The 25,763-nt window shown below is 44.3% G+C and overlaps 1 protein-coding gene across 5 annotated transcripts in view; it reads left to right on the forward strand.

The window, feature by feature from the left end:
- The window catches only part of GMIP (GEM interacting protein), a 91,545-nt gene that overhangs the window by 19,462 nt on the left and 46,320 nt on the right, over positions 1 to 25,763 (forward strand). For 2 of the 5 annotated variants that reach the window (XM_081851688.1, XM_081851689.1), the window contains 3 exons: positions 19,908 to 20,001; positions 23,701 to 23,776; positions 25,122 to 25,185. In XM_081851688.1, the coding sequence (XP_081707814.1) occupies positions 19,908 to 20,001; positions 23,701 to 23,776; positions 25,122 to 25,185 (234 nt within the window). Of the gene's footprint in view, positions 1 to 7,441; positions 7,983 to 8,038; positions 8,427 to 17,269; positions 17,382 to 19,907; positions 20,002 to 23,700; positions 23,777 to 25,121; positions 25,186 to 25,763 lie in introns of those variants that run through there. The other 3 variants (XM_081851691.1, XM_081851690.1, XM_081851692.1) reach the window with 3 other exon arrangements.

A 25,763-nucleotide genomic window follows, 5' to 3' on the forward strand; every position in this document is an offset into this window, starting at 1 on the left:
TTGAGGCTTCATGTGAACAAGGCTAGGCACTCAGGAGTTCTCTTCAGGGCTGGGAATAGACACTCTTCAGCTCCTTCCCCCTCTAAATCCTCTCCAGCCTAATTCTCATATTGATATTTGAAATATACTCAGAGTCCTGCAGTGATTTCATGCTCTTTATTGCAGCTTGTAAAACAGTGATTGAATTTCCCCCCAAACCGCAGACTTTTATATACATTATTTACACAATGAGTCCCGTCTGATTGGCTGATTAGCTTCCTCCTGGGGTCTGATTGGGCTGATGCTGCAAGCCAATCAATTGTTTCACTCTAGGACCCTACTTGCCTATTTTTCTAGGATCCAAGCTTAGGACATAACAATATTGTTGGGTGGCAGCCATTGAAACACCAGCCACATATAGGACTGTTATGGTACCCTTCCCCCACCTCAGCCTATTACTGATAGGTGTGCAAGTGAAAGCATGTGATCTCGACAGGGATGCAAGTTTACACCAAGATCCCGCACCCCATTTACATTCATTAGCCACATCCCCAAAGCCTGTAAAATGCCCTTCTCACCAATGCCTACATATGCCACTTTTCTCTGGCTCTTGTAAGTGCCGTCATGGAGTAGAATCATAGAATCATAGAATCATAGAATCATAGAATCATAGAATCATAGAATCATAGAATCATAGAGTTGGAAGAGACCACAAGGGCCATCGAGTCCAACCCCCTGCCAAGCAGGAAACACCATCAGAGCACTCCTGACATATGGTTGTCAAGCCTCTGCTTAAAGACCTCCAAAGAAGGAGACTCCACCACACTCCTTGGCAGCAAATTCCACTGTCGAACAGCTCTTACTGTCAGGAAGTTCTTTCTAATGTTTAGGTGGAATCTTCTTTCTTGTAGTTTGGAACCATTGCTCCGTGTCCGCTTCTCTGGAGCAGCAGAAAACAACCTTTCTCCCTCCTCTATGTGACATCCTTTTATATATTTGAACATGGCTATCATATCACCCCTCAACCTCCTCTTCTCCAGGCTAAACATGCCCAGCTCCCTTAGCTGTTCCTCATAAGGCATCGTTTCCAGGCCTTTGACCATTTTGGTTGCCCTCCTCTGGACCCGTTCCAGTTTGTCAGTGTCCTTCTTGAACTGTGGTGCCCAGAACTGGACACAGTACTCCAGGTGAGGTCTGACCAGAGCAGAATACAGTGGCACTATTACTTCCCTTGATCTAGATGATATACTCCTATTGATGCAGCCCAGAATTGCATTGGCTTTTTTAGCTGCCGCGTCACACTGTTGGCTCATGTCAAGTTTGTGGTCAACCAAGACTCCTAGATCCTTTTCACATGTACTGCTCTCAAGCCAGGTGTCACCCATCTTGTATTTGTGACTCTCATTTTTTTTGCCCAAGTGCAATACTTTACATTTCTCCCTGTTAAAATTCATCTTGTTTGTTTGGGCCCAGTTCTCTAATCTGTCAAGGTCGTTTTGAAGTGTGATCCTGTCCTCCGGGGTGTTAGCCACCCCTCCCAGTTTGGTGTAATCTGCAAATTTGATCAGGATGCCCTTGAGTCCATCATCCAAGTCGTTGATAAAGATGTTGAATAAGAGCAGTAAGAGCAGGAGTCTGTGTGTTTTAGATGACCTCATCAGCACAACTGCATGAAAATGATGGTGAAAATTGCTTCCCCCTCCCCACAGGGAGCTGCCACACACAACTGGCTCCCCATGCAATCCTGACCCCCACACAAATCAGCATCTCAGGAACTGTTGCACCACAAAGGAAATGTGAGAACTGGATCGCCATGAACATGGAATTAACATTCAGGGAATAAGTGCCAGCCTCAGCAGCTAGCACCCTCAAGCAGCACTGGAGTCCCTGCAGCAAGCAGCTGGAAGGAGGAAGCATTTGCCACGTTCATTTTCCCACAATGCCCTGGAGCATCTGGTATAGTGTCACAGCCAGGCTTTCTAGGAAATGTGAAATCATCACGAGGGATCCACCAGAGGAGGAGGAGGTCCGTTCTTGCCATGGTCCCTTTACACCTCAAAGTAGCCCTGAACGGAGGCGGATTTAGGAGAGTGTGGCTGGTTCAGTCGCACTGGACATGGAGCCTCTGGAGTGCTGCAGGGGACTCCACAACTATGATGTAGCATGGAAGGCAAGGGTGTGCGGGGGGCCGCTAGGGGCGCATTGGAAGATGGCTGACAATACCATCTCTCCGTCTCACACGAGGCAATTAAGGGGCTAATATGGGAGTATGTAGCCTTCCTTGTTTCCCCAGGGAATGGGGGAAACACTGCCTTCACCTGCGGTTGCCATAAATCACCCCCGAGTTCGAAAGAAGAAGGGGGTGAGGGCACTAGGCGCACAGCACTCGTGTGGGATGGCTCTCCCGATGCCGTCTCTGATTGCGCGACCTGGTTGCAGGAGCTCAAAATAACAATTAGAGAGAGCAGCAAATGCACATGTTTTTAGTGAAGAACGGGAGTTTAGACTGCTAATTGAAGTGACCTCTGTGAAGCTGAGCGACGGGCTGGATTCAACAGGAAAATATATCAAGAAGAAGATACATCAAAGGGTTGGTATCTCGGAACGGGACAGAAAGGGGGGACTTTTCTTTTCTCTCTCTATGTGATTACCTAACAATCCCTCCCCAAGAAGTTACTGTTGCACAATTGACTATAAGCGGGATGATTAAGAAACTGTGTGGAAATGAATTACTAACCAAAGGCATGGTTTATGGAGATCTGGAAAAGAATCAAAGGCTTTTGGAATGGCGCAGTTATAAAAAGAGAGTCGCCATGTTGGCAGGCTTTGTTCCAGGATTGACGATTAAGAGGGGGAGGAGGCCTTGGCTTTGTTATTATATCAGACTCTTGGCAGAACCCCCTGAGAAGATCAAGAAGGGAGTGACAGGCCTGCAAAGATTAATGAGCAGACATGAAGATTGTTTTTATGGAAGTGATGAAATGCATCTGCTGTCTGAATATGATTCTTGGATGAATGGAAAAATCCACACAGGATTATAAAAATGCTTGTTTTCAACTCGCTTGTGATTATCAGAGGTCACAAAATAAAGAAAGGAAAAAATATACGAAAACAACAAGAAGAGATGAGGAAAACAACAAAGAAGGAATGGATAGAATTATGAACATTATTTGGACAGAATTGTGAACATCAAAGCAGCAGCAATAAGATGACTGGATCGCTTTCGGAGCTTGAAACATCGGTACCCCCAACAAAAATTTAAAATTTGGCTCTGTAATTTGGAATTAATGTGATTTGATTGGTTTGTTAATAAAAATTATTTAAAAAAAAAGAAAGGCAAGGGTGTGTGTGAGAGAGATGTCAAATTTTGGCAGCACACAGGACACCACTGAAATTTGTACTCCCAAGGTCTACCACTGCCCTGAAACAGATTAGGGGCTTGTTAAGTTTATGGAAGGAGTGCCTTGCACTGAAAACATGCAGGAAAGGCAGAAATGTTATGCCTTTAATAGCAAGCAAAAATAAACAGTTGAAAGTTTTCCCTGGCAGGGATGGTTGCAAATTGTGGTTGAGGAGTGCCAGGCAGCCAAAGTGAGCTGCTAGTGAAGTTCACAGTAAGAAGTGAGGAGTAGGAAAATACAGTTCCCAGTAACAGAAAGCAAGAAAGGAATGTGGACACTCATGTAGAGGACAAAAAAGATCTAGTTCACTCATGAAGTGAGAAAATGTCAAACTGAAGGTGCCCATCTCAAGGATGCCTATGAGGACCTACATACAGCAACAGTGTTTTGTGTTGTGTCGGCTCCTATTTGTTATGTGCAAATGGCTTTAGATACCTATTAGGTCCATCAATTACCATATAGCATATATTCAACAAAAAAACAGTGACAATTAGTTGTTGACAGCTGGACATATAAAGGGCCCCATTACCTTCAGTAGCTGAGGGCCTCATCAAACCTCAATCTGGCCCTGATCACAGCCATGCAGTGTCCAGGGTTGCAGCAACTTTCCATGCAGAATGTGGTTTGTTCCCCCAACTCCACCCACCATATAATTTTTGGAGAAAAAGAACGCAAATGCTATGCAGATAAGCAGTCTGTTGGCAAATGGCCTTTGGGAGGGTTGCTATTGAGTTGTCTTCTGTGGCTTTGAGAATGCAGAAGTAGGGACAGAAAGTGCCATGACGTCCTCCTGACTCAGTCTTTTGCCACATCAGCCTGCAGTTCTTTATATCTTCTGAGCGTTTTATGTCTTGGGTTCAGTCTTGCCAAGATGCAGTATAGATACGTTGGCTTTGACAAACCCCAGACGGAATCACTTTCACTTTTATCCCACAAGGTGATGTGATCATTGCACAGTGAAGTGCAAAGATGCTTGTAAAAGTCTGCTAAAATAACACCCTGGCCCTACATTCATGGTTTCAATAAGTGTTGAAAGTTCAAAACCGGTTTGGAAAGAGAGTGAGAGAGGGCTCCTTGGGGAGTCCTGCAGTCCTGCCATCACACCATGAAGGCCCTAGAGCTGGTATTAATATAGAAGTAAGCATTTTCAAAATAATGCAAAATTCTGACCATGATGGCTGCACAGGTAGATGTGAAATAATGGACATAGGTGTGAAGTCTCATGTGTTTCAATGTTCTTTGCTTTTCACACATAATTTCTAGTACTTGTCCCTGGTAAATCAGTTCCTATTTTGACTTTTGGGGAGCTAGGGAGATGCCCTCAAAGACAGGCTGAAGATGGGCACCCCAGCTCCCACAAAAGGGGAAAGGAGATTGAAGGAGGTTTAAAGGGTAGGTTGATGTGTATTTTCTTGGCGTGTATGTTCATTTTGCATTTGCCTCTGTCAAATAGGCCTTGCAGGTTTTTATATTGTTTCAAAACCCTGCAAAACCTGTTTGATCAGAGGTGACTGTGGCACACACAGAAAAGGTTTTTGTATACCAGAGGCAGGCAGAAAGTTTTCTTCTTTGGCAATCATTTGGCAATTGTCTTCCATGAACATGGTCTTAACAGAGTTTTTATAACATTATTCTTGTTTATAAAACCCAATTAAAACACAAACAGTGAGTCTGTGAGTGATTGTGGAGGCCAATTCTGGATCCACACGTCCTTCCACAATGGGGAAAGAGGTTTCCAGGTGGGAGTAGATCATGATGAGGATTTGCCAAACATGCCTTCCTCTTAGCATGTTTCTCCCTTTCGTCCTCAGTTCAAGGATCTTCAATGTCCATGACACCTTTGGTAAAGGCTGTTCTTCATTTGGAGTGTTGGCAAGCCAGTGTTTCCCAATTGTCGGCTGTGGTCCACAGATGGACTCCATATTGCTTACTATTTGCTGCCAAAGAATGCTAGACTAGGAGGATCTTGGGTTGATCCTTGGTCTGCACAAATATACAGAAACATAATAAAACTTCTGACATTAAAAGCTTCTCTATATAGGGCTGCCTTCAGATGTCTTCTAAAGGTTGTGAGGTTACCGTACTTATCTCCTTAACATCAGAAGGGAGGGTGCCACTACTGAGAAGGCCCTCTGCCTTTAACCTCACTTCTCGCAGTGAGGGAACCACCAGAAGGCCCTTGGAGCTGGACCTCAGAGATGGGAGTGGAAGCTCCTTCAGGTCTGCAGGGCTTTAAAGGTGAGCACTTACACTTTGACTTGTGCTTGGAAACGTACTGGGAGCCACTCTCCTGTCCCGGCCCTGCTACCACGGTAAAGTCTACCTCCTTCCAAATCTGAGTTATTTAATCTGCAAAAAACTTCGCAAAGTCATTTCAGGAGATCTTGGGAGTCCTTACCAGAACCCAGTGGTGAAAAGGATCTGTTCGATTCCAGACTGCCTGAAAGAGTCTCCTTGTACTGTTTTCTGCAGATGCAATAGAGGCAGTGAAGAAGGTCCTCTTTGCTATTGCTATCGCCACTTGGTAGGCTCGACATTGAGCTCTAACCTGTGTCTGGTCTGATTCAGAATTAGTTTTCTGCCACTGGTGCTCTAGCTGTCTCAGTGATTGTTTCATCGGCCTCAGCCCTGGAGAAAACCATGGGGCTGTCTGGGCTCCATGCAATCAGAGAGGGTGCTTTGGAGCCAGGCAGTCAGTAGCCTTGGTTAACTCTACATTCCAGGGGGCCACCAGGGAATCAGCTGAAAGGCCATCAACATGGGATAAGAGCCATAAAGTGTCAGGGGTGGACCATTCAAATTAGTACCTTGTAGAATTGTTCATTAATTTTAAAATGCTAAATCCTGTACTAATACTAGCCCTTTTTATGTTCTGAAGCAAAAGTGCATATTCAGAATAGCTTCGGATTGGTTATGCTTTAAACAGTAAAAGAGCCTGAGTTGGCACTCTTCCTTTGCAAAGTGAAAACACAGAAATGAGCCCTGGGGATTCTATTATAAAGACCACCCAAAGTGAAGCTGACCCATCCCTGGTTTAACATTATGACAGCAGTCCTTCAACAGTTCCAGACCCAGAGTCCTAACCCTCACCCAAACAAGCATTTAGGGACCCACTTCATTTGCTTCCTTTGTACCTGAACAGTGGAACTGCTTTTTGCAACTCCATATATTGTCAAGCATTAGCTCCCATCAGCCCTGAATGGGGGTGGGGGCATAGATGCATCACTCCTGCAGTACAGAGTCCCATCCCGACATAGGCATAGCCAGTATTTTTATTAGGGGGGCATGACTTTTGTTAGGGGGGCAGAACTGACATGACTGGTCAGTTAGTTAAGTATTTCTATTGCTTTCCTTGATTTGGGGGGGGCAGCTACCCCCCATCCCCCCTTGCCCATGCATCCTGACCCAGCAGTTGAAGTCCAGTGATGTCTCTCACAAATTGTTTTCAGCTCTCTCTTAAAGTCCACAGTTTATCTCCCGTTTTACTTGATTGAGCTAGTACAGTTTAGTAGAGCTGCTAAGAACATAAAATCGGAAGCCCCTCATTCAAATCTTACCTTAGTTACAGACATCATAGGTGTTTTTAAGCAAGCCAGTATTTTCTTAGCGTTAGCTGTCACATGGGGTGAGCAGGACTAGTCCACTTTGCAGAGCTGCTCTAAGGAAGCCTGCAATCATGTGCCATGAATGCCGATGGCTTATGGTGTCCAGGATCCAGGGGGGTCTAAGCAGTTTCAGAAAATTTATGCATTTCATTATTTATGTTTGGATTTTTACTTTCTCTTGCTGCATATTACTGCATAGTTGTTGGCTTACAGAGCAAACACATTCATTCATTCATTCATTCATTTGTATACTGCTTTTCTGGCAGACGTCACAAAGTGCTTTACATAAAGTTATTACAGCAATATGCAGTGATTGAAACATAAGCTAACAAAACAATGGATTTTTTTTTTTAAGCAGCAGCAGCTGCAACTGGTGCCTCTCCACTCCCCATGAGATCTGGGGTTCTTCAGAGGCCCCCCTGGTGGCAGTTGCCCAAGAGAGGGGCCGCTGACGTGAGCTGGGCAGGGACCAGCCAGAAGACCCTTTCCTTCCCCTCCACTGGGGGGGGGGTAGCCTTTTTTTACCTCATCCCCACCAGCCATATTTCTGTCAGGAGGTCCTCAAGACACTGAACACAGGTTCAGAGATGGCAAAGCACATGCAATGCATTATATTACAATGCTTATTTTATTTTTCCCCGGAGTAGAAAGTGAGGTTTGTTAATTTCGGAAAACCTCAAAGCCAAGAGGCCTTGTGCAGCTGCAGATAGCAAAGCCAGTAGGATTGCCACAGGGCCCTCTTTCTTGCAAGCTGAAGAAAAGTATGCAAATCAAAGGGGCAAACAAGTTTCCTCACACGGAAATGCTTGTCGGCAGGAAGCAGCAAATTCTGAGCGGCTGCGGGCTCTGGCAGACCAGCAAGGCTCTGCAAAGTATGCAGAACCCATGGGGCCACCTCCCAGAGCCTGTGGCTTTTGAGTCGTCCGGGGACTTGGGCTGGGATTCACCCCTGCGTTTCCTGCTGAGGACTTGACCATGGCGGACCCTGAACCTGCTGGTAGGTGAAGCAATCTTCTGATCTATTTCAGCAAAAAGGATGAAGCTCATTCTTAGTGCACTGTCAGGAGGCAGGTCCTGGGGCTTCTAATCTGGGGCTGCACTGAAGGTGTGGTTGTGCACTTGCTGGAAAATTCTCACTGTTGTTTGGGGCCGGATCTCTGAGAGTAAAGCTTGAGTGGATGAGACCAGCAGTTTATTCAGGGCCAGGGGATCAACGATTTTGGTCGGAACCGAAGACAGCACAAAAGAGACCATGTGTATATACACACTCAGCCAGCTGTCCTCTGCAGTTAACAGTTCCCTCCACCCCAAATGTGGGGAGTAACAGCCTGCAAAACCTGTTTGACCAGAGACAACCTGAGGCAAAAGGGACAAAGAGGTACTGCAATGGGCAACACCACCTCTGCTGTGCAAATACAGCCCCTGTGGGTCTCTACCCAAGGTCAGTATGCAGTCCTTGGTTGTGGCTGATGCAAAAAAGAGGAAACTAAATGAAACTAGGCAGATTGAGTATAGCAGTGTTCATTTCAGAAGTACTTAGAAAGCAGGAGCAGTTATTAATTGCTTCAGAAACCATTATTATATTCTTATTGTATTCACAGTTGGGAAAAGGGCTCAAAAGGTAGTTGGTGTTATATATTTGTATATATTATATATTTGTTACTTGAAAACTTATTTTAAAAGGCTGACCCTTAAGTTATATCTCTGAAACTGAAGGCATGTGCACACAGCACTAGGTACACTAATTGGAACCCTAATCCTGAAACTTAAAAAAGCAACTTTTAAAACTAATGCTTTTAAAGTTTTGTAGCAGAAATGTCAGATTTGAAATTCTATATGTACACACACACGTGAAATTTTAGAAAACTTTCCTCCCCAGATTTGTTTCAGCTGTTGCACTAGATGTTTGAGTGGAAATTATTCAGGCCATCTGAGGAGCCCTTGCAGGATGGTCCATCTCCTGCCAGCCATGCTCAGAGCTGTGATCAGCACATATTTCCATTTCCTGGCTGTTTTTGCCTAACTGCCCTTCTGTACGTACACACTTACACATTGGACACAAAATCACAGAGCATCTTAGAGCTGGGAAGGATATAGAGGTCAGGTGACCTGACTCCCTGACTTGGTCTCACATGCACCATATTCATCTTCCAGCAATCCTCAGATACAGGAACCTTACCCCATAGATCACAATGTTGTGTTACAAGCAGAGCCCAGGGCTAATAGTTTCTAAGTCCCAGAGTCTGCTACAATAGTCATAAGAAGAGCTGGCTGCATTAGGCCAGTGTCCAGTCAAGTCCCGCCTCCAGTGGCCAACCAGATGCCTATGGGAAGCCCGCCAGCAGGAGCTGAGCAGGAGCAGCCCTCTCTCCCTCTTGGCTGTTTCCAGCAACCTGCGCTCAGAGACCTCTTGCCTCCCACAGGGGAGGGAGAACACAGCCACCCAGGTTAGGAGTTACTGAAACACATTATCTCAGTGAATTTCCCTAATCCTTTTTAAAAGCCGCCATTGCCTCTTTTGGAAGGGAATTACGGTACATAGTCTCACAGAGAAAAGCCACAAGGCATTTTCAATACTGGATGGGTGTGGTTCTCCTAAGCACTCTTAGGGGTTCATGTTCTTACTTCCTGACAGTAAGAGCTGTTCGACAGTGGAATTTGCTGCCAAGGAGTGTGGTGGAGTCTCCTTCTTTGGAGGTCTTTAAGCAGAGGCTTGACGACCATATGTCAGGAGTGCTCTGATGGTGTTTCCTGCTTGGCAGGGGGTTGGACTCGATGGCCCTTGTGGTCTCTTCCAACTCTATGATTCTATGATTCTATGATTCCTATGTGCCTCTGATTCACTGTTTCAGCTTGCGCTACAGCCCCCTTGTATGACCTAAGCGAATGGTTCATATCCCATATCAGGCCTCCATTTCATTCTGTCAGACAGTGAGGACAAGGCTCCGTAGGCACTGGCTCTCTTTTTCCATGGTGGATGTTTTTACAGCTCATTTGTGCTCAGCAAGAAGGCAGAAGTTCCACTTCCCTTTGTGCTCCTCTTACCTCATTTCACAGAAAGTGTCAAATAGTAAAAAAAAAAAAAAAAAAAAACCTCAGCATCTTTCCCTGCCTCAATTAGAACATTATTTCCGGTCCTGGGCCTGGCATACACAGAATAGATGTTGACACTGCTTAACAAGCAAGCATTTGGAGGACAGTGGGAGGATCTGTTCCCCATGTATACAAAATTCACACACCGGACAAGGACAAGACACATACATGCAAAGGAATGTGGGAATCCATGCGTTTCTGCATTAATTTCTGGGCAGAAGTTAGAGGCACCATTTAAGAATGAGAGGGGTATGTTTCAGGATCCCGTCCAGCCAGTTCTGCAGTTCTACACACTGATTTACAAAGTTACCAGGTTTCATAAAAACAAGTTATTGAGGAAGGAATTCAGCATTGCACTAAGGCCATTATTCCATTAGGACAAGCATCTGGGCTTGACAGATGGAACAATTTCCCCCTCTCCTCCTCCAGTGCACTTTTTGGGGTTCTCCCAACCCCTTCAGAGCCAATTTCAGGGTTCAAGGGGAGAAGTGGGAAGGCCACTGTACAAGCAAGAGCCAATTCCGTGGATGCACCTCATTAATTAAATCCCACCCAGGAGACAACTGGAGACTGCTGAGCTTCGAAAAATTAAAGAATAGGGTGCAAGATTGGTTTCATTATGCCCAAATTCAAGAAGTCTTTAAGTTTGACAAAAAAACAGGATTCCAAGTGGAAAAATCGAAACTAGAGACAGAACTGTTAGAACCTAAGACTAAGGTACTTTCGAGAATGTATAACTTGCTGCTTAAATGGAACACTCAGGATGAGATAGTCAAATCAGCCATGATAAAATGGGCTCAGGATATTGGGTACAACATTATGTTTGAAGACTGGGAAAGGTTATGGACCACTGGAATGAGATTCACGGCATGCAATGCCTTGAAAGAGAATATTATGAAAATGATATATAGGTGGTACATGACCCCAGTCAAGCTAGCAAAAATTTACCATCGATCTGATAATAAATGTTGGAAATGTAAGGAGGCTGAGGGGACATTCTTTCACCTTTGGTGGACGTGTCCAAAAGTGAAGGCCTTCTGGGAAATGATTTACAATGAGTTAAAAAAGGTGTTTAGGTACACCTTTCCTAAGAAACCAGAGGCCTTCCTCCTGGGCATAGTGGACCAAAGGGTGTTAAAGAACGACAGAACATTTTTTATGTATGCAACTACAGCAGCAAGAATACTTATTGCAAAAGGTTGGAAGACACAAGACCTTCCCACGCTGGAAGAGTGGCAGACGCAGTTGATGGACTATATGGAATTGGCAGAAATGACTGGCAGGATTCGAGATTTGGGAGAAGAGACAACGGAAGAAGACTGGAAAAAATTTAAGGATTATTTACAAAAACATTATAAGTTGTATGAATGTTAAGAATCTGCATGATTTGGAAATTTTTGCTCCTGCAACTAGATTGGGAAAATAGAAAATTAAGTTATAAGTAAGAAAAAGGTGAAATTTAAAGTTATTTTATGTATTATTCTAAGGCATAAATATTTGAAAAAAGGTACTTTAAATCTAGAAGTAAAATATTTTGAAAGATACAAATAAGACACGAAATAAGGTAATAATTTGCTGACATGTTTATTGTGAAGAACGCAGGGTGAGGGAGATGTGGGGAAGTCCAGTTAACAATGTAAAAATGCATTTTGAAAGTTGGATCGCTTTTTCTTTTTCTTTTTTCTGTAAATTGAAAATGTAATAAAAAAAATTAATAAATAAAAAAAATTAAATCCCACCCTAAGATTAATGGGGCAGAGCCTTAGAAATAAGGGTTGGGCCTTGGTAGTGTAGGGACAGAACCTGGACATAGACAGAGATTTTGCCTGGGAGCATTGGGAACAGAGCCTGTGTCCAGTAGTTTCTGGGCAAAGCCTCATAGCCACAAGTGGCTCTAATAGCAAAAATACTCAAGCCAAACAGAAAATAGCCTATCTGCTGGTTTCTGTCTTCATGCTATAGGCACTTCCAGACAGTAACTGTTTTCAGGTGAAATTCTGTCACAAATTCAAGTTGTGCAATTAATGTTGGTTTAGAGGTCTCAAACAACAAAGTTGCTTCTGCAAAAGATCAGACTTTTATAATAAGGAAAATGCACGGGAAAGTGTTGGATGACACTTGCTTTGACACAACATCATTTAACTTCCCTGCAAATAATCTGGAATTAATGCTCAGTCAACAGCCATTGTTATCTAAGTTCTCTACAAACAAATCAGGGTGAATGTTCAACACACAGGTTGTCTGGAACCACCACTATTTTCTCCCTCTGAGAGCTAAACTTCATCCCCTGGAGATCTTGAGATGAGTTGTTAGACTTTGGCACCTGGAGACTTATGAGTGACTAGAATTATAAGCAATTAAATGAGCCTGCGTAGTAGTCACCAGGCATGCCCAAGGCATTCGTGTTTGCTTTAGGAAAAGGACAACTTCTTGACTCTTGCTAGTAACACTGCTGTAGTAATTACAGATTGTAAAAAAGTGAAACTCCCCAGGAAAATATGCCAGGCCTACTCCACTATGATATATAGGTGATCATAGGATGTTTTTATTCGACCAGGCATTCAGCGAACTGATTTCACATGAGATAAGTTGTTGCTATGGTATTGTGTATTTTTACTTTTTGCAGTGCTGTTCTGCAGACAAGTAAGGTGTACAAAAATGTATATTCTGGGGTAAAGTGTGCATAGAAATGCATTGTTTGTTGTTTAGTCGTTTAGTCATGTCTGACTCTTCGTGACCCCATGGACCAGAGCACGCCAGGCACTTCTGTCTTCCACTGCCTCCTGCAGTTTGGTCAAACTCATGCTGGTCACTTTGAGAACACTATGACACCATCTCGTCCTCTGTCGTCCCCTTCTCCTTGTGCCCTCCATCTTTCCCAACATCAGGGTCTTTTCCAGGGAGTCTTCTCTTCTCATGAGGTGGCCAAAGTATTGGAGCCTCAGCTTCAGGATCTGACCTTCCAGTGAGCACTCAGGGCTAATTTCCTTCAGAATGGATAGGTTTGATCTTCTTGCAGACCATGGGACTCTCAAGAGTCTCCTCCAGCACCATAATTCAAAAGCATGAATTCTTCAGCGATCAGCCTTCTTTATGGTCCATCTCTCACTTCCATACATCACTACTGGGAAAACCATAGCTTTAACTATACAGGATATAAATGCATATATTAGTGAAAATAGCATGTAATGCAATATATAAGAAAAAACTATGTTGCAAAAAATGTGTATATTAGGAAATAGCACTAAAATGTAATTAATCTTCATGAGGGACTTCATGAGCCAGTGTGGTGTAGTGGTTAAGAGCGGTAGTCTCGTAATCTGGGGAACCAGGTTTGTGTCTCCGCTCCTCCACGAGCAGCTGCTGGGTGACCTTAGGCCAGTCACACTTCTTTGAAGTCTCTCAGCCCCACTCACCTCACAGAGTGTTTGTTGTGGGGGAGGAAGGGAAAGGAGAATGTTAGCCGCTTTGAGACTCCTTAAAGGGAGTGAAAGGCGGGATATCAAATCCAGACTCTTCTTCTTCTTCTTCAAATGTGGAATGTGAAGAACTGAACTAAGACTGAAAAAATGAGAAATGAACTAGAATTGACAGATTTGCCCATCCCTAGATATGGGCAAGGCACGCTTATTATGTTTATATAATAAGACATTTAGGCTAAATTTTAGGAAGAGTTCTTGAGTTATAGAGTTCCTTAATATTAAGATAGATATCAGTGTTATAAAATACATTCATGACTGTGCATATTCTAGGCTTCTGAACACATATTGTACAGATGTAAAAATTGGTATTAAGTACAATATTCTGCATACTGTCTGTTCAGCTTCCATTTTAAAAAAACCAAGTGTCTAGTCCTCATGGTTGCAAAAATAGCCTTGAACATGTGAGCACTACCAGGTGAAATTGGCAGTGTGTGTTTTGGGAAAGATTTCCAGTGCTGAGTGAACAGAGTTTCAGTGCCCTGCAAAGATTTCTGTGGACAAAGCAAAATAAATTAGGCAAATACATGCAATTTTTATAAGAGCTGTTGATTTCAACTTGACACAGATTTTTTAAAATAAACTTGGTACATGCCAACTTAAAGCATAGAGTACATATAGCCCTGCATAGCCTGCAGTGCAAAGTTTGGTCTTCCTACAACTTTTATATGATTCAGGGTCTACTGCTCAGAGAGATGGTTATATCAGTCAAATGGCACATGTCAAATATTGATATAAAGCAAATCCAACCATGGATGTCTTTGGGATCTCTCCTTAGTAGACTTGCTTTGACTTCCAGGAAGGGAGGAATATCAAAATTAAATATGAGGGGGTGGGGGGAGAAGCTGTAGAAGTCTTGTGGAGTGTGGACCCTGTAAGAAGGGCACACATTGGTTTCACTCTTCTAGCAGACAGTGTGGTCCTTGTATGCACTGATGTGGTCGGTTTCACAGCACTTAAATGGCTCGTTGACAGTGCTGGCTATAGTGACTCTCTGGCAGGCAAGCTTAGGGCTCATCCACACATCTTTTTGTGGCATGGTTCTAAGCACAGGTCTGAGAGGTATTGTTATTGGATTTGGGGTTTTCTGGGATCAGTGTTTTCCCCAGGAAAACCTGCATTTTACCAATGAATCAGAACAAATGGCAATCAGGTTTTCTGCACATTACTGCACATTCTGCACATTACTGTTTGCTCTGATTTAGCAATAAAATGCAGGTTTTCCCAGGGAAAGTGCAGGGATAAACCCCCCCCCCCTTCAGACCTGTGCCTAGAAAGCATGAAGCCATGCTTTAAGTGTGAACCAGCCTATAGCTACTTTTGGACGGGAGGTGCTATAAGACATGGACTCTCACTGGACAGTGCTGAAGCCATCACCACCAGGCATGTCCATCACAAATCCCTACTCTACTTTAGCTGTGCCCATGAGCATAGTCAGACGCACAGGGGGCAGCTGCCCCTCCAATCAAGTAAGTAAATAAAAATACTTAACTAACTGACCAATCACGTCTCCGATAGCTTGGATCTGCAGAAATCCTGGCTGCACCCATGACTGTGCCCTTCATTTCAGCCACTGTCTGAAATGTGGCAGGCAATTACTAGGTCCAGGGCCTTCTCCGTAGTGGCATCCTCCCTCTGGAGACTCTACCCAGAGAGAATCACCTGGAGAGCTGGCATTTTATTGCTGTCACTGCACTGTGAGAGGGTTAAAGACTAATTTTAGCATAACTGTTTTTAGTGGAATTGTGCCTATTTTATGTATCCCGGACAGCTGGTTTGCTATATTCTATGGTCTTGTTACATTGCTCCATTTTCTAGGGTTCTCTTCTGATGGGGGTTCTGTATGAATTGTTTTTCTTTTAAATGGATTGCAAGCCACTTGGAGAACCCATTAAGCTAGGAATGTAGGATACACCTATTAGAACAAACAGTCTGCACCTCCCAGTCCATCTAGTCAAGCCATTTTGAATGCCCAAAATTTGCACACACAGATATTTGGATGTTGGGAGGAGGTTACACTGTTCTGCTACAAGAGTTCAAGCAGATGTCTCCAGAAATGAAAACCAAGGGTTACTTCCCGGACTATCCCTAGCAACCAATCTTCCCCATTAACCATCACGTCCCCCAGCACTAGCAAGGTGAACCCCACACTCCACTTTGTTATGCAGAGCTAGGATTATTGCTGCAGATGTACAGAGCCGGCTACAGCATTGCATATCATGCCCCAAAGGGCAAAAGCCAACTTCCTAGGCGTGCCTTCACATAGACAACAGTATCAACATCACAGAGGGGTTTGTGCTGTTTGGAGACACTGAGAATTCTCAGATTGCAGAGATGGTTGGATTCTGCTGCACTTAGCATGCATGCTGTCCACAAAGACAGGCCAGCAAAGCCTCTTCCTCCAACCCGTGCAATTTCCATGGTCGGCCAAGGTGTGTCAGCCAATACTGTCAGGACGAAACTAAACTCAAGTCTTTGTCTTTTCCCTATTGGCTGCCTTCCCGTTAAAATTCAACTGGGCAATCTGCGTAGTTCAGTAGTGAGGCAAGCAAGAAGGTGCAAGACCCAGCTGAGTTAAAATGATTTGGAGCAACATTGCTGGCTCTTTTCGTTTTCATTTGTGCCTGACAAACAAGCCTTTCCTCCCATTGCTTGCTGCTTAGTGAAGCAACCCCCTGAGTTTAAGGCAACCACATCCTGTTTCTGGAGGAGGGGGAAGGAGAGCAGAGAGATTTTGCTCTGTTTATGGTATGAAGAAGCACATGCCTTGTTTTAAAGGTTTGGCAAAGAGTTTTGACCCAGAGTTAGGCCATCTTTACACATGCTGCATCCTGATATCCAGGTTTATTATGAGCATATAGGGTGTTTTCTTTTTAAATTGTTGCTTGGTGGTTTCCACGGGGAAGCATTCTAAAATGGCCTCTTCCCCATGCAGTCTGAAGTGCTCAAGTCTAGATTCCACCACTTCAAGTCCCCCATCTGAGTCTTCTGCACAAGCGGTCAGGCCAGGCCATGTGTTTGTTTCAGGAAACAGAATTGGACATTAGTGAGACTCTAGGGAGAAGTCTAGAAGGGGGGGGGCACAGGTTTGTGCCGCCAATGCATGCTCCTCTCTGCTTGCTGCTTCACGCTTGCTTGGCACACCCCATCATTATGATGAGGCGGCTGGTGCACTGTGCCCACGGGGGCGCAAGGGGGAACAGACGCCCAGCAGTGTCCTGAGGAGTTTGGCAGCCCCTTTTCCCTCCTTTCCTGTGTTGCTCAGCACATCCGCTGTGCCCCACAGGCCATGAGGAGGCTGCTGGAGTGCGGTGCTGCAGCCATGGGTGAGGGCTGTGAGGCCAATAAGGGCCCTGAGGGACCCCCAGCGTGCCTGGTCTGCTGCTGCACCCTGACTGGATACACGTGTCTTTCAGTGACTTTGTGGTAAAGCCAGGGCTGGCCCACCTATGAGGCAAGGGGAGGCAACCGGCTCAGGCGGCAGGATCCACGGGGGTAGCAGATCCTGATGTTGATCTTTCTTTCCCCCTGGTTCCTGATCTTCCCTCACCCCTTCTTCCTTGTTGGGGAGGGCATTCGCCCAGGTGCCAAAATGTCTTGGGGTGGCCCTGATAAAGCCTCTCATAGGGATTGGCTGGGCAGCACTGATGTCATAATGTGGTTGGGTTGCACCAATGATGGCTGCAACCCTACTGAACTATTTTTGCCCTCTTCTGTCCAATTTTAAATAGCACCTTTGAGCAGGAAAGGAAGCGGTAACAGACCAAAATTAGTAGGAAAGTAAAGCAAGTTTTTCCCTAGAAGAATCAGCAGAAAAAGGAAAGGTTGGAAGAGAGTTTATAGTACTACAAACCAATATAGACTTTAGGCCAGCTGAACAGTTATGGATAAGAATCTTGGGTATTGTGACCTTGAGTGAAATGCTGAGAATCCTCAGCCGCCCATCAAAGAGTTCCCCCAGAAGTAGGATCACCATATTTAAAAAAGTAAAAACCATGACACACTGAAAGTTGTTGGGCTTTTTTTATATATATAAGTAAAAGCTACAAGAAAATTTGAGGTTTTGGAGCTTTTAAAGGCAATTTTGGCACAATTTAACCCCCGTTGCAACTGGAGAGCCAAGGGGTGAAATTCTGCAGAGCAGCAATGGTCCAATCAGTGCAAGCATTTCTCCTTGTACTACATAATGTCCTGTCCCTCTTCTCACCCCTGTGTGCCTCCCAAAACTGGAATTCTCTCAACCCTTTGAAGCAGAGTTGGTGATGGCATGGGGCATGCGTGGAGAACACATTTAATGTTCTGGCTTAAGCAGGTTTCCATTGTGAATATCCTAAGCTGGAATCCAGCTGAAAATAGTGCAGAGTAATGCAATGCACTTTATTCCATGCTACCCTGATACCAACCAATCAGCTACTGGTGCCTGTCATGTCACTTCCCAAGCAGCCCCTGATTCCAATGGCCATGGGTAGGACCGTCTCTCTTTGGCATCAGAAGCTCTGGTACCAGCATGGAGCACATCCTTGCTTCCTTCCAGTGGTAGCCAGACCACTTACCAGGAAGGAGAGGAGCAAGGTGTCACGGAGATTGGCATATTGTGGGCACATGGGAGGGAGTGCCAAGTTGAGCCTGCCCATTTGCCTGCACCAAGCCGGCTTCCCTCCCACCTTATCCTCTCCCTCTCAGAAAGCAGCAGTGGCACTGCTACCTGAAAGCTGGCAGTGCAGCTTCGCTCCACAGGCAAGTTGCTCCTGCCCCCTGAATTTTGTCAAGTCTAGAAGTGGAGCTCAGTGATTTTTGCTGAGTCCCAGCTGTCTATCAATCTCACCAGGACCGTTATAAAAATAGTGGAGCACTGGCTGGGGAAATATCATCCTTGCCCCCGTTTTTCTGGCAACTGGTGTGAAATAGGTAAATAAAAAATAAGGTCAGTTTTCTTGGGTGGATCCTGTTTAACAGGACTCCTGGAATTAGTCTGGATTCAGGACCACACCAAAGAGACAATTTGTTCCCCACGTCCCATGGAGCTCTCTCCACTGCAATGACTGTTGTGATGTCCTCAGAGAGAACACTGGCCCAAGTTCAATCCCAAACATCTCCAGGAAGGGCAGGGAATGTCTTAAGGGCTTGTCCACACTTCCGCTTCTCATGTGCCTTGGAAGCACAGGTCTGAGCCATTTACCACTTTCCCCTCACCTTTCCCAGGGAAACCCACTCTTTAGCTCTAAATCGGTACAAATGGCAATCCACAGAAACCCCAATTGCTGTTTGCTCCGATTGAGCACTAAAGAGTAGTTTTCCCTGGGGGGAAGTGTGGGGAAGACCTGAAATTCTGTTAGGCCACTGCCAGTCAGGGCTTATCCACACTTACCTTGTGTCCCACTCTTTCCAGGCACAGGTCTGCACTTTAAAGCTCCATGTCCAAGTGCCCCATTTTTTGCTCCAGAGCTTTCGCTAGCCCCACCCCCATCAATTGCATGGATTCAGAATATGATATTACTAGCAGTGGGACCCATCCAGTATTGCTTTTGTCATCGGGGGGGGGGGGGATGACAGACACAATCTTTAAAGAGAAGCCACAGTTGGTTATTGGTCTGTGGTACAAGCCTGGCAACTTTTCAGTTTACATGACAATTGCTGGATCTTATCAGATCAGATGCTGGGTCAGCCATCAGTTCTGCCACTCTCTCCTATGTTTACAGCCTTTCTTTAAGTTTTACTTTTCACAATGCTGTATGTTTGTTTGTTTATTTATACTTTTATCCTCCATGTTCTGTTTTTAAAAATGCAAATATGTTTAAAAGAGTTGCAAAACTGCTCACAGGACCGATGCCTTGCTGATGTCATGTGTGCTAGCCAATTAGTACTGTCAGTGCTTTCCCCCTTTCTTTCTTTTTAAGGAAAAAGGGTCTTGGCAGACACCATGAAGTTGTTAGAGTAAATGCCACACTTTTAACTTTTTGGGGGGGGGGAGGTGCCCATACTGCATAGCCTTGAGTACCTCCAGAAGAAAAGTACCGAGTGCTGTGACAAGCCAGATCTTCCTGCAAACTAGCATCACTGTTGTTTTTTCCTAAGGAGCAAATGGCATGTTTGTATTAAGGAGAGTTTCAAGCCAGCTCTGCAAATCTTGTGCCTGTCTTTATTTCAGTTTGAGCATTCACTAAGCCCAATAAGATTTCAAACACATCCATATTGTTAATTATTTAAATAGTTTTCAATAGATTTTAGCTTGAAAGGAAGACAAGACTTCTCTATAATTTTGCCAGAATGCATGGCTAGATTCTATCTTTCATTGTTTGCACAAGGCCTCACGGAGATTTCTCTTTTATCCCTTTTATCCTCCTTTCCAGATCTCAATAGCCAAGTGAAAGGGACTGAAAACAAGAAACGCTTCAGTGAGATTTTCCGGAGTCTGGATGCCATAGAAATTTCAATTGGAAATTCGTATGTATCCAAGATCGGTTTCATAGCAATCCTCCTAACACAGTGCTCACCACCACCGCTAAATTTATCCATACTGTTGTACAGAACTGAAGGGAGAAAGATCAACGCAGATGAGGCATGAGCATCTCCATCAACTGTGGCTGCTGAAAAAAGCACAACTGCAACCATGAAAATGGCTTAGAATTGTCAGAACAATATTTCTACTGACCCGTCCAGGTTGTTATGCTTTTCGCCAGAACCAGAAGGTGCAAAGCCAGAAAAAATAACCCAGCTGAATTCTTCTTGCATTTAGCCTGGTTCTTTCATTTATTTAACAAAATTTATATACTGCTTAAATTGAAATAAAACCTCTAAGCACTTTTCAAATAATATAAAACATACATTTAAATTGTCAATAAAAATCAGTGTTAGAAACATGCTATAAAAAGCAAAATGAATAAAATCAACAGTTAAAAGTATACATTCTAAGCTAACATTATGGGTTAAATACCCATCAACTTTACATGTCTGGGTAGGCTTGCCCAAATGGAAAAGTTTTCAGCAGGTACTGGAAAAAATACAGGAAGGAGCCTGCCTAAAGTCAATGGGCAGGGAGTTCTGGGGTTTAGGAGCTGTGACACCAAAATATGGGTTCCTTACAAATGCAGAACAGCTATTCTGGCACACCTGCAACAGTGCGAGTTGGGTAGATCCAGATGGCTGACTGGGGTAAGGGGATCCCAAGTCAAGTCAAGTTTTATTGCGGCAAAAGCCAGTGACACAGAACACCACAAGATCATACAAAAGGAAATCAACAACAGCATCAAAAAGGAAAAAAAAAGAAAAGAAAAAGAAAATTATTACGCAAGGGAGCTTCGCAGTGTGCCGTTCAACAAAAGAGATTTACGCTTCCTGATTTGCTAAAGTGCAAAATTTGGCCACCTCATATGATATTGAGCTTGAGGAATCTTCCAGAAGGTATTTTTGTAGAATTTCGGGGGAGGATTCCAAATAATGTTGAAGGGGTATAAATTTTGATAAAAGCGGCAAAATAAGTTGAGCTCGTTCTTCACTATAGAATTCGCAAAATAGAAGGATGTGAGTGACAGATTCTACCTTATTAGACATACAGGGGCAGAGACGCGCATGCATTGGTACCCGCGTAAATTTGCCGTACAGCACTGCTGAGGGCATTGTCTCAAAGCGGGCTCTGGAGAAAGCCCATCTATAAGCTTCGTTAGTGATGTTAGTTAAGTAAGGGGCAGCTGAAAAATTAGACCAAGCTTTTAAAGATCTATACGTCTCCGGGAGTAGGGCGTCTTCTTGTTGTAATTCAACATCGTAGAGTCTCTGAGTGATGATTACTTTAGCCTTGTTCAGAGTTCCAATAAGAAGATTTTCAGGGTTTAGGCCAATTTGTTTGATCTTGTTAGTTATTTGCATAAGCCAAGGAGGATAGGGAACTGCAGCCAGGAAGTAAGGTAACAGTCCCTTAGGGTTGTAATGGATTTTCAACCAGAGGGATATTGCTTGCTCCCAGACTTTTAATTCCACTCTGGGCAGTCCTGCCTCTTGCCTTAAGACTGCATTAGGTGTACACTTTGGGGTAGCAAATAATGATCTTAAGAATTTTGATTGTACTGTTTCAAGGGTCTTAAGGTTGGTAGAAGGGCTAATTTGAGAGCCATACAGGAGTTGGGCTAACGATTTTGCCTGGAAAACTTTAAGGGCCATCAGGAGGAAGCCAGCTCCTTTCCTTCTGAATAATCTAAGGATGGCATTTGCACTTCTTCCTGCTGATATAGCTGATGTGGTCAGGTGTGTTGACAATTTGGCATTATAAGAGAAAGTAATGCCTAGGTATTGGAAGATCTTAGTCTGTTCAATGGCGTTTCCCTTTACGCTCCAATTATCTTTCCTGAAGGAGCGGTTAAAATGTACAATTTTGGTTTTGGCAAAGTTAATTGTTAACAGCTCAGTGTTACATTGGTCACTGAACTTTCCTAAGGCACGTTTCAAGCCCACTTTGGTTTGAGAGAGAAGAACAGCGTCATCCGCATACATTAAAACTGGTACTTTTCTGCCGTTAGAGAACACGGGGGGATGGGTTTCGGTTTCACGGCAACATGTGACCAGGGAGTTAACATAGATGTTAAATAAGAGTAAGGGGATCCTTCAAGCAAACTGATCGGCCCTAAGGTGTTGGTAGCAGATATGTACTTTATGTTATTTTTGGTTTTTGGTTTTTTAAAGTTTGAGGTGCAGGTGCCTCCGTGGCTAGGAGTGCCTTTTACCAGCTTGATTGGTAAGACAGCTGTGGCCATTCTTGGACTGGGATAACTTGACCATGTACTGGTAACCTCGTGGTTGCACTACTCTGGTGCACTCCATGGGGCTGCCCTTGGGGTTGGTCCACAGGCTGCAGCCGCTGCAGAATGCGGGAACAAACCACCGGCAGCATATAACACGCCACTTGGGGGATTTTTTTCTGGCTGCCAAGCTGCTGCCAGTCCAAGTTCAAGGTGCAGGTATGAAGATATAAACCCCTCTATAGCTCAGGACCAGGGAGCTTGAGAGACCACCTTATATCTCACCCAGCAGATCACTGCAGCATGCAGGAGAATTTACCCTTTCAGTGCCAAAGGTTTCCAAAGTTTTCTCTGCGGTAACTCTGGGCAGGGCTTTTTGTATGGCTGCCCCTGCTCTGTGGAATAGCGTTCCTGTTGAGATGCCCAATGTCGACAGGTGCCCAATATCCACACTTTCCAGAAACAAACTGAGGCTTTATAGGCTTTTCCAGTTGGCTAAATGGGTTTTTGCTTTGGTATGGTTTTAGTTTTGTTTTAAACACAACTGCTGGTACCCCCACCACCCCCAGCAACTGTTTATTGATGTTTCCATTGTACATTGTCTTGAGGTAACTCTATAGAAACTAATTGATTAATGAAGATGATGACAATAGATAATTCTGCAGCAGAGAATAATGACATCAGGAGTAATTTACTTTGGGAACAAATCAAAGGAATGCAGTTTCAATGGAAGCAGGATCAACTAAAATTGTTCTGTGGAAATGCAACCAGCCCCACACAGTTGATGCTACTGCTGGGTTTGCTGACCTTGGGGGAGAGAGAAAATCAAGGTTTCTGGAGTTTCATGCAACTTTTGTCTCTATCAAACCAGCTTGTCTGACAAGCTACTTTTGTTTATATGGTCATAACTTTAGGGAATAGTTGCATTTCTTGGTATGCTGCCATTGCAGATTTTAGAAGGAAGGCTTTCAAACTGATGAACAAGCAGCAATGGAGGACTGCTTCATGTTGCCGGAAGGCAAATACCTGTGTGTCATTGCCATCATTTGTGCATATAAGCAGGGAGCCATAATGGATTATGACTCCCTATTGAGAGCACATATGTTGTACATTTTACCAGAAAAAAATGAATTTGCCAGTGCACATCTTGCTCAGTCAGGATGACCCCAAATACTCTGGTTTTTGGGGTGGAAAAATCCAAATGCTACCATTCTCCCAGATAAGAATCTAATAATAAATAAAGGAGGATTTGCCACTCAGTAATGGCTCCTAAAATCTACCACTCAAGGCAGCTACACCATTCTGCATTATAGTGTGTTGTATGGCCCATTTTGTATTGTATGGTTCTAGTGGAGAACCTTTACTTCTGCCGTGTGTGTAATATTACTTGTTGGCTCTTTCTAATTTGCAGGGCAGTTGATATGTTCATTGATGATGTTAATGACAATGATAGTGGAATCTCAAACCTGCAGACGGAAAAACTACAGGTACGTTGAAATGTAAGCCTGACACTGGAGTGAAAAACTATTAGTGCATTTGTGAAAAGCTAATTTGTTCCAACAGTTCAAAAGTAACCAAATCCCTTCCTTTGCATGATAAACTCCCCCATAAAGTCTAATACCACAAAACTAGCAAAATGGGTAGCCAACATGGTGCCTATGGGTGCGGTGGCCCCCTTGAGAACTTCCACACACCACTCACTGTCCTTTGCATTAACAGGAGAGAAGGGGGCTGGCTGCCTTTCTTCCCCTCAAAAAGTCCTGTACAGCTGGAGGACAAAGTTGGAAGGCTCTCACCTTCATCTGCTTCTTTTCTGCTGCATGTGCTTTTCAAAGCTCAGACCAGCACTGAAGCTGAAAGCAGGAGAAAGGGAAGATTCTGGGAACTTGTAGGGAGGGGCTAGGGGAGAAAGTGGTCAAGAAAGAGAAAATGGAATTGGAGAGAGTGGAAGGAAGAGAAGGGGCAGTGTACATGTGCAAAGGTCCAGCAAAACAGATCCACTGGAAACGGCATAATTTTTTAAATAAGTTTTCTCCTCCTTCCCAAATTACCATTAAATCACAAATCATATCTGTCTCATTGACAAGACTGCAAAAATCACAGATCCTGTGCTTTGGTCTAGTGCTGCCATGGTGTAAAATTGTGTATCCAAGGCACAGATCCTTATGGATCCCCAAATAGTGAGAAATTAGCTTAATATCACTTTTTAGCTCAAAGGGTGTGAAAGGTGTCTGAGACGACACTGCAGGATATTTCAGCTATCTTGTGAGGTTTTGGATTTTTTCACTTGCCTTCTACCATCTGCATAGCTGTCAACGTTTCCCTTTTTTTAAAGGGAAATTCCCTTATTCCGAATAGGATTCATCGCAAGAAAAGGGAAAAGTTGACAGCTATGACCATCTGCTCCTTCCCAAGTTTCTGCATCAGAAGCAGATTATGTGGGTGGGTGGGTCTGAGGTGCACAGTCTGCACCTCATGCCCTTTGGCAAAATGAAGGGCTCGCCCACACTTCCACTTGCCCCATTCCTAGAAAGCACAAGCGGGTTTCCACTTGCCCTGCTGCTTTCCCCAGGAAAACTTGCTCTTTAAGTGCTAAATGGGAGCCAATGTCCACCTGGAGAAAACCTGTTTGACCTTTGTTCTGATTCAGTGTGAAGAATGGGTTTCCTCTCGAGAAAGCAATGGGGCAAACAGAAGCTGGAAGAGCCCTAAAGCACTGTAGTTGTGTTAAACAAACTAAATGAAGCTTTAAAATGGGGGAGCTGTGCATTTGGGGGTTATTCACCCATTTAAAAACATTCTCAAAAATGTTATCATCTCTTTGTTTCACAGACAGATGAAGCTTTCTATAAATGTGAAGGAAGTTCGGAAGCAGGAGAACCAGGGAACATGTCAGGTAACAGGACAAGGGAGGTTAAACAAAGGTGACCAAATTCAGTTTGGATTGCCACTGTCATTTTACATCTGCTGCTAGGCTTGAGGACTCTTGTAAGTTTTTGGCATCATGAATGGCAGGATATCCAGGACAGACAAAAGAAAGTCCTTCTCCACAAAATGCACAATTAATTTATGGAGTTCACCATCACACAATGTGGCAATAACCAGTAGCTTAGATGGCTTTGAAAAGGGGAACTGATGAGACTTCCGGGTTAGCACCTCTGGCAATGGCGGAGCTCCTCCAATCGGGAGGAACCGGCTCCGTGAAAAACAGGGTCTGACCGCCACGGTGACGGCGGAGACCCTTAGAAATCACAGATGGGAGAAGTCTGTGAACCTGGGATTTGGCTGGCACCCTCAGCGCCCACCTACTCGCGGGGAGACCCGGTATCGGGAATCTGGAGCGACGTGGGGTGAGAGGCGCGGTGCTTTGAATCAACCACTTATTTCACGGAGCAAAGCCGCATTGCCGCTGTCGGAGAGCGCTGACTTTTTTCCTGTAGACAATTGGATTCTAAACAACAACCCGTGAGTAGA

Source organism: Podarcis erhardii, assembly GCF_964252035.2.
Source record: "Podarcis erhardii genome assembly, chromosome: 2".
Lineage (NCBI taxonomy): Eukaryota > Metazoa > Chordata > Lepidosauria > Squamata > Lacertidae > Podarcis > Podarcis erhardii.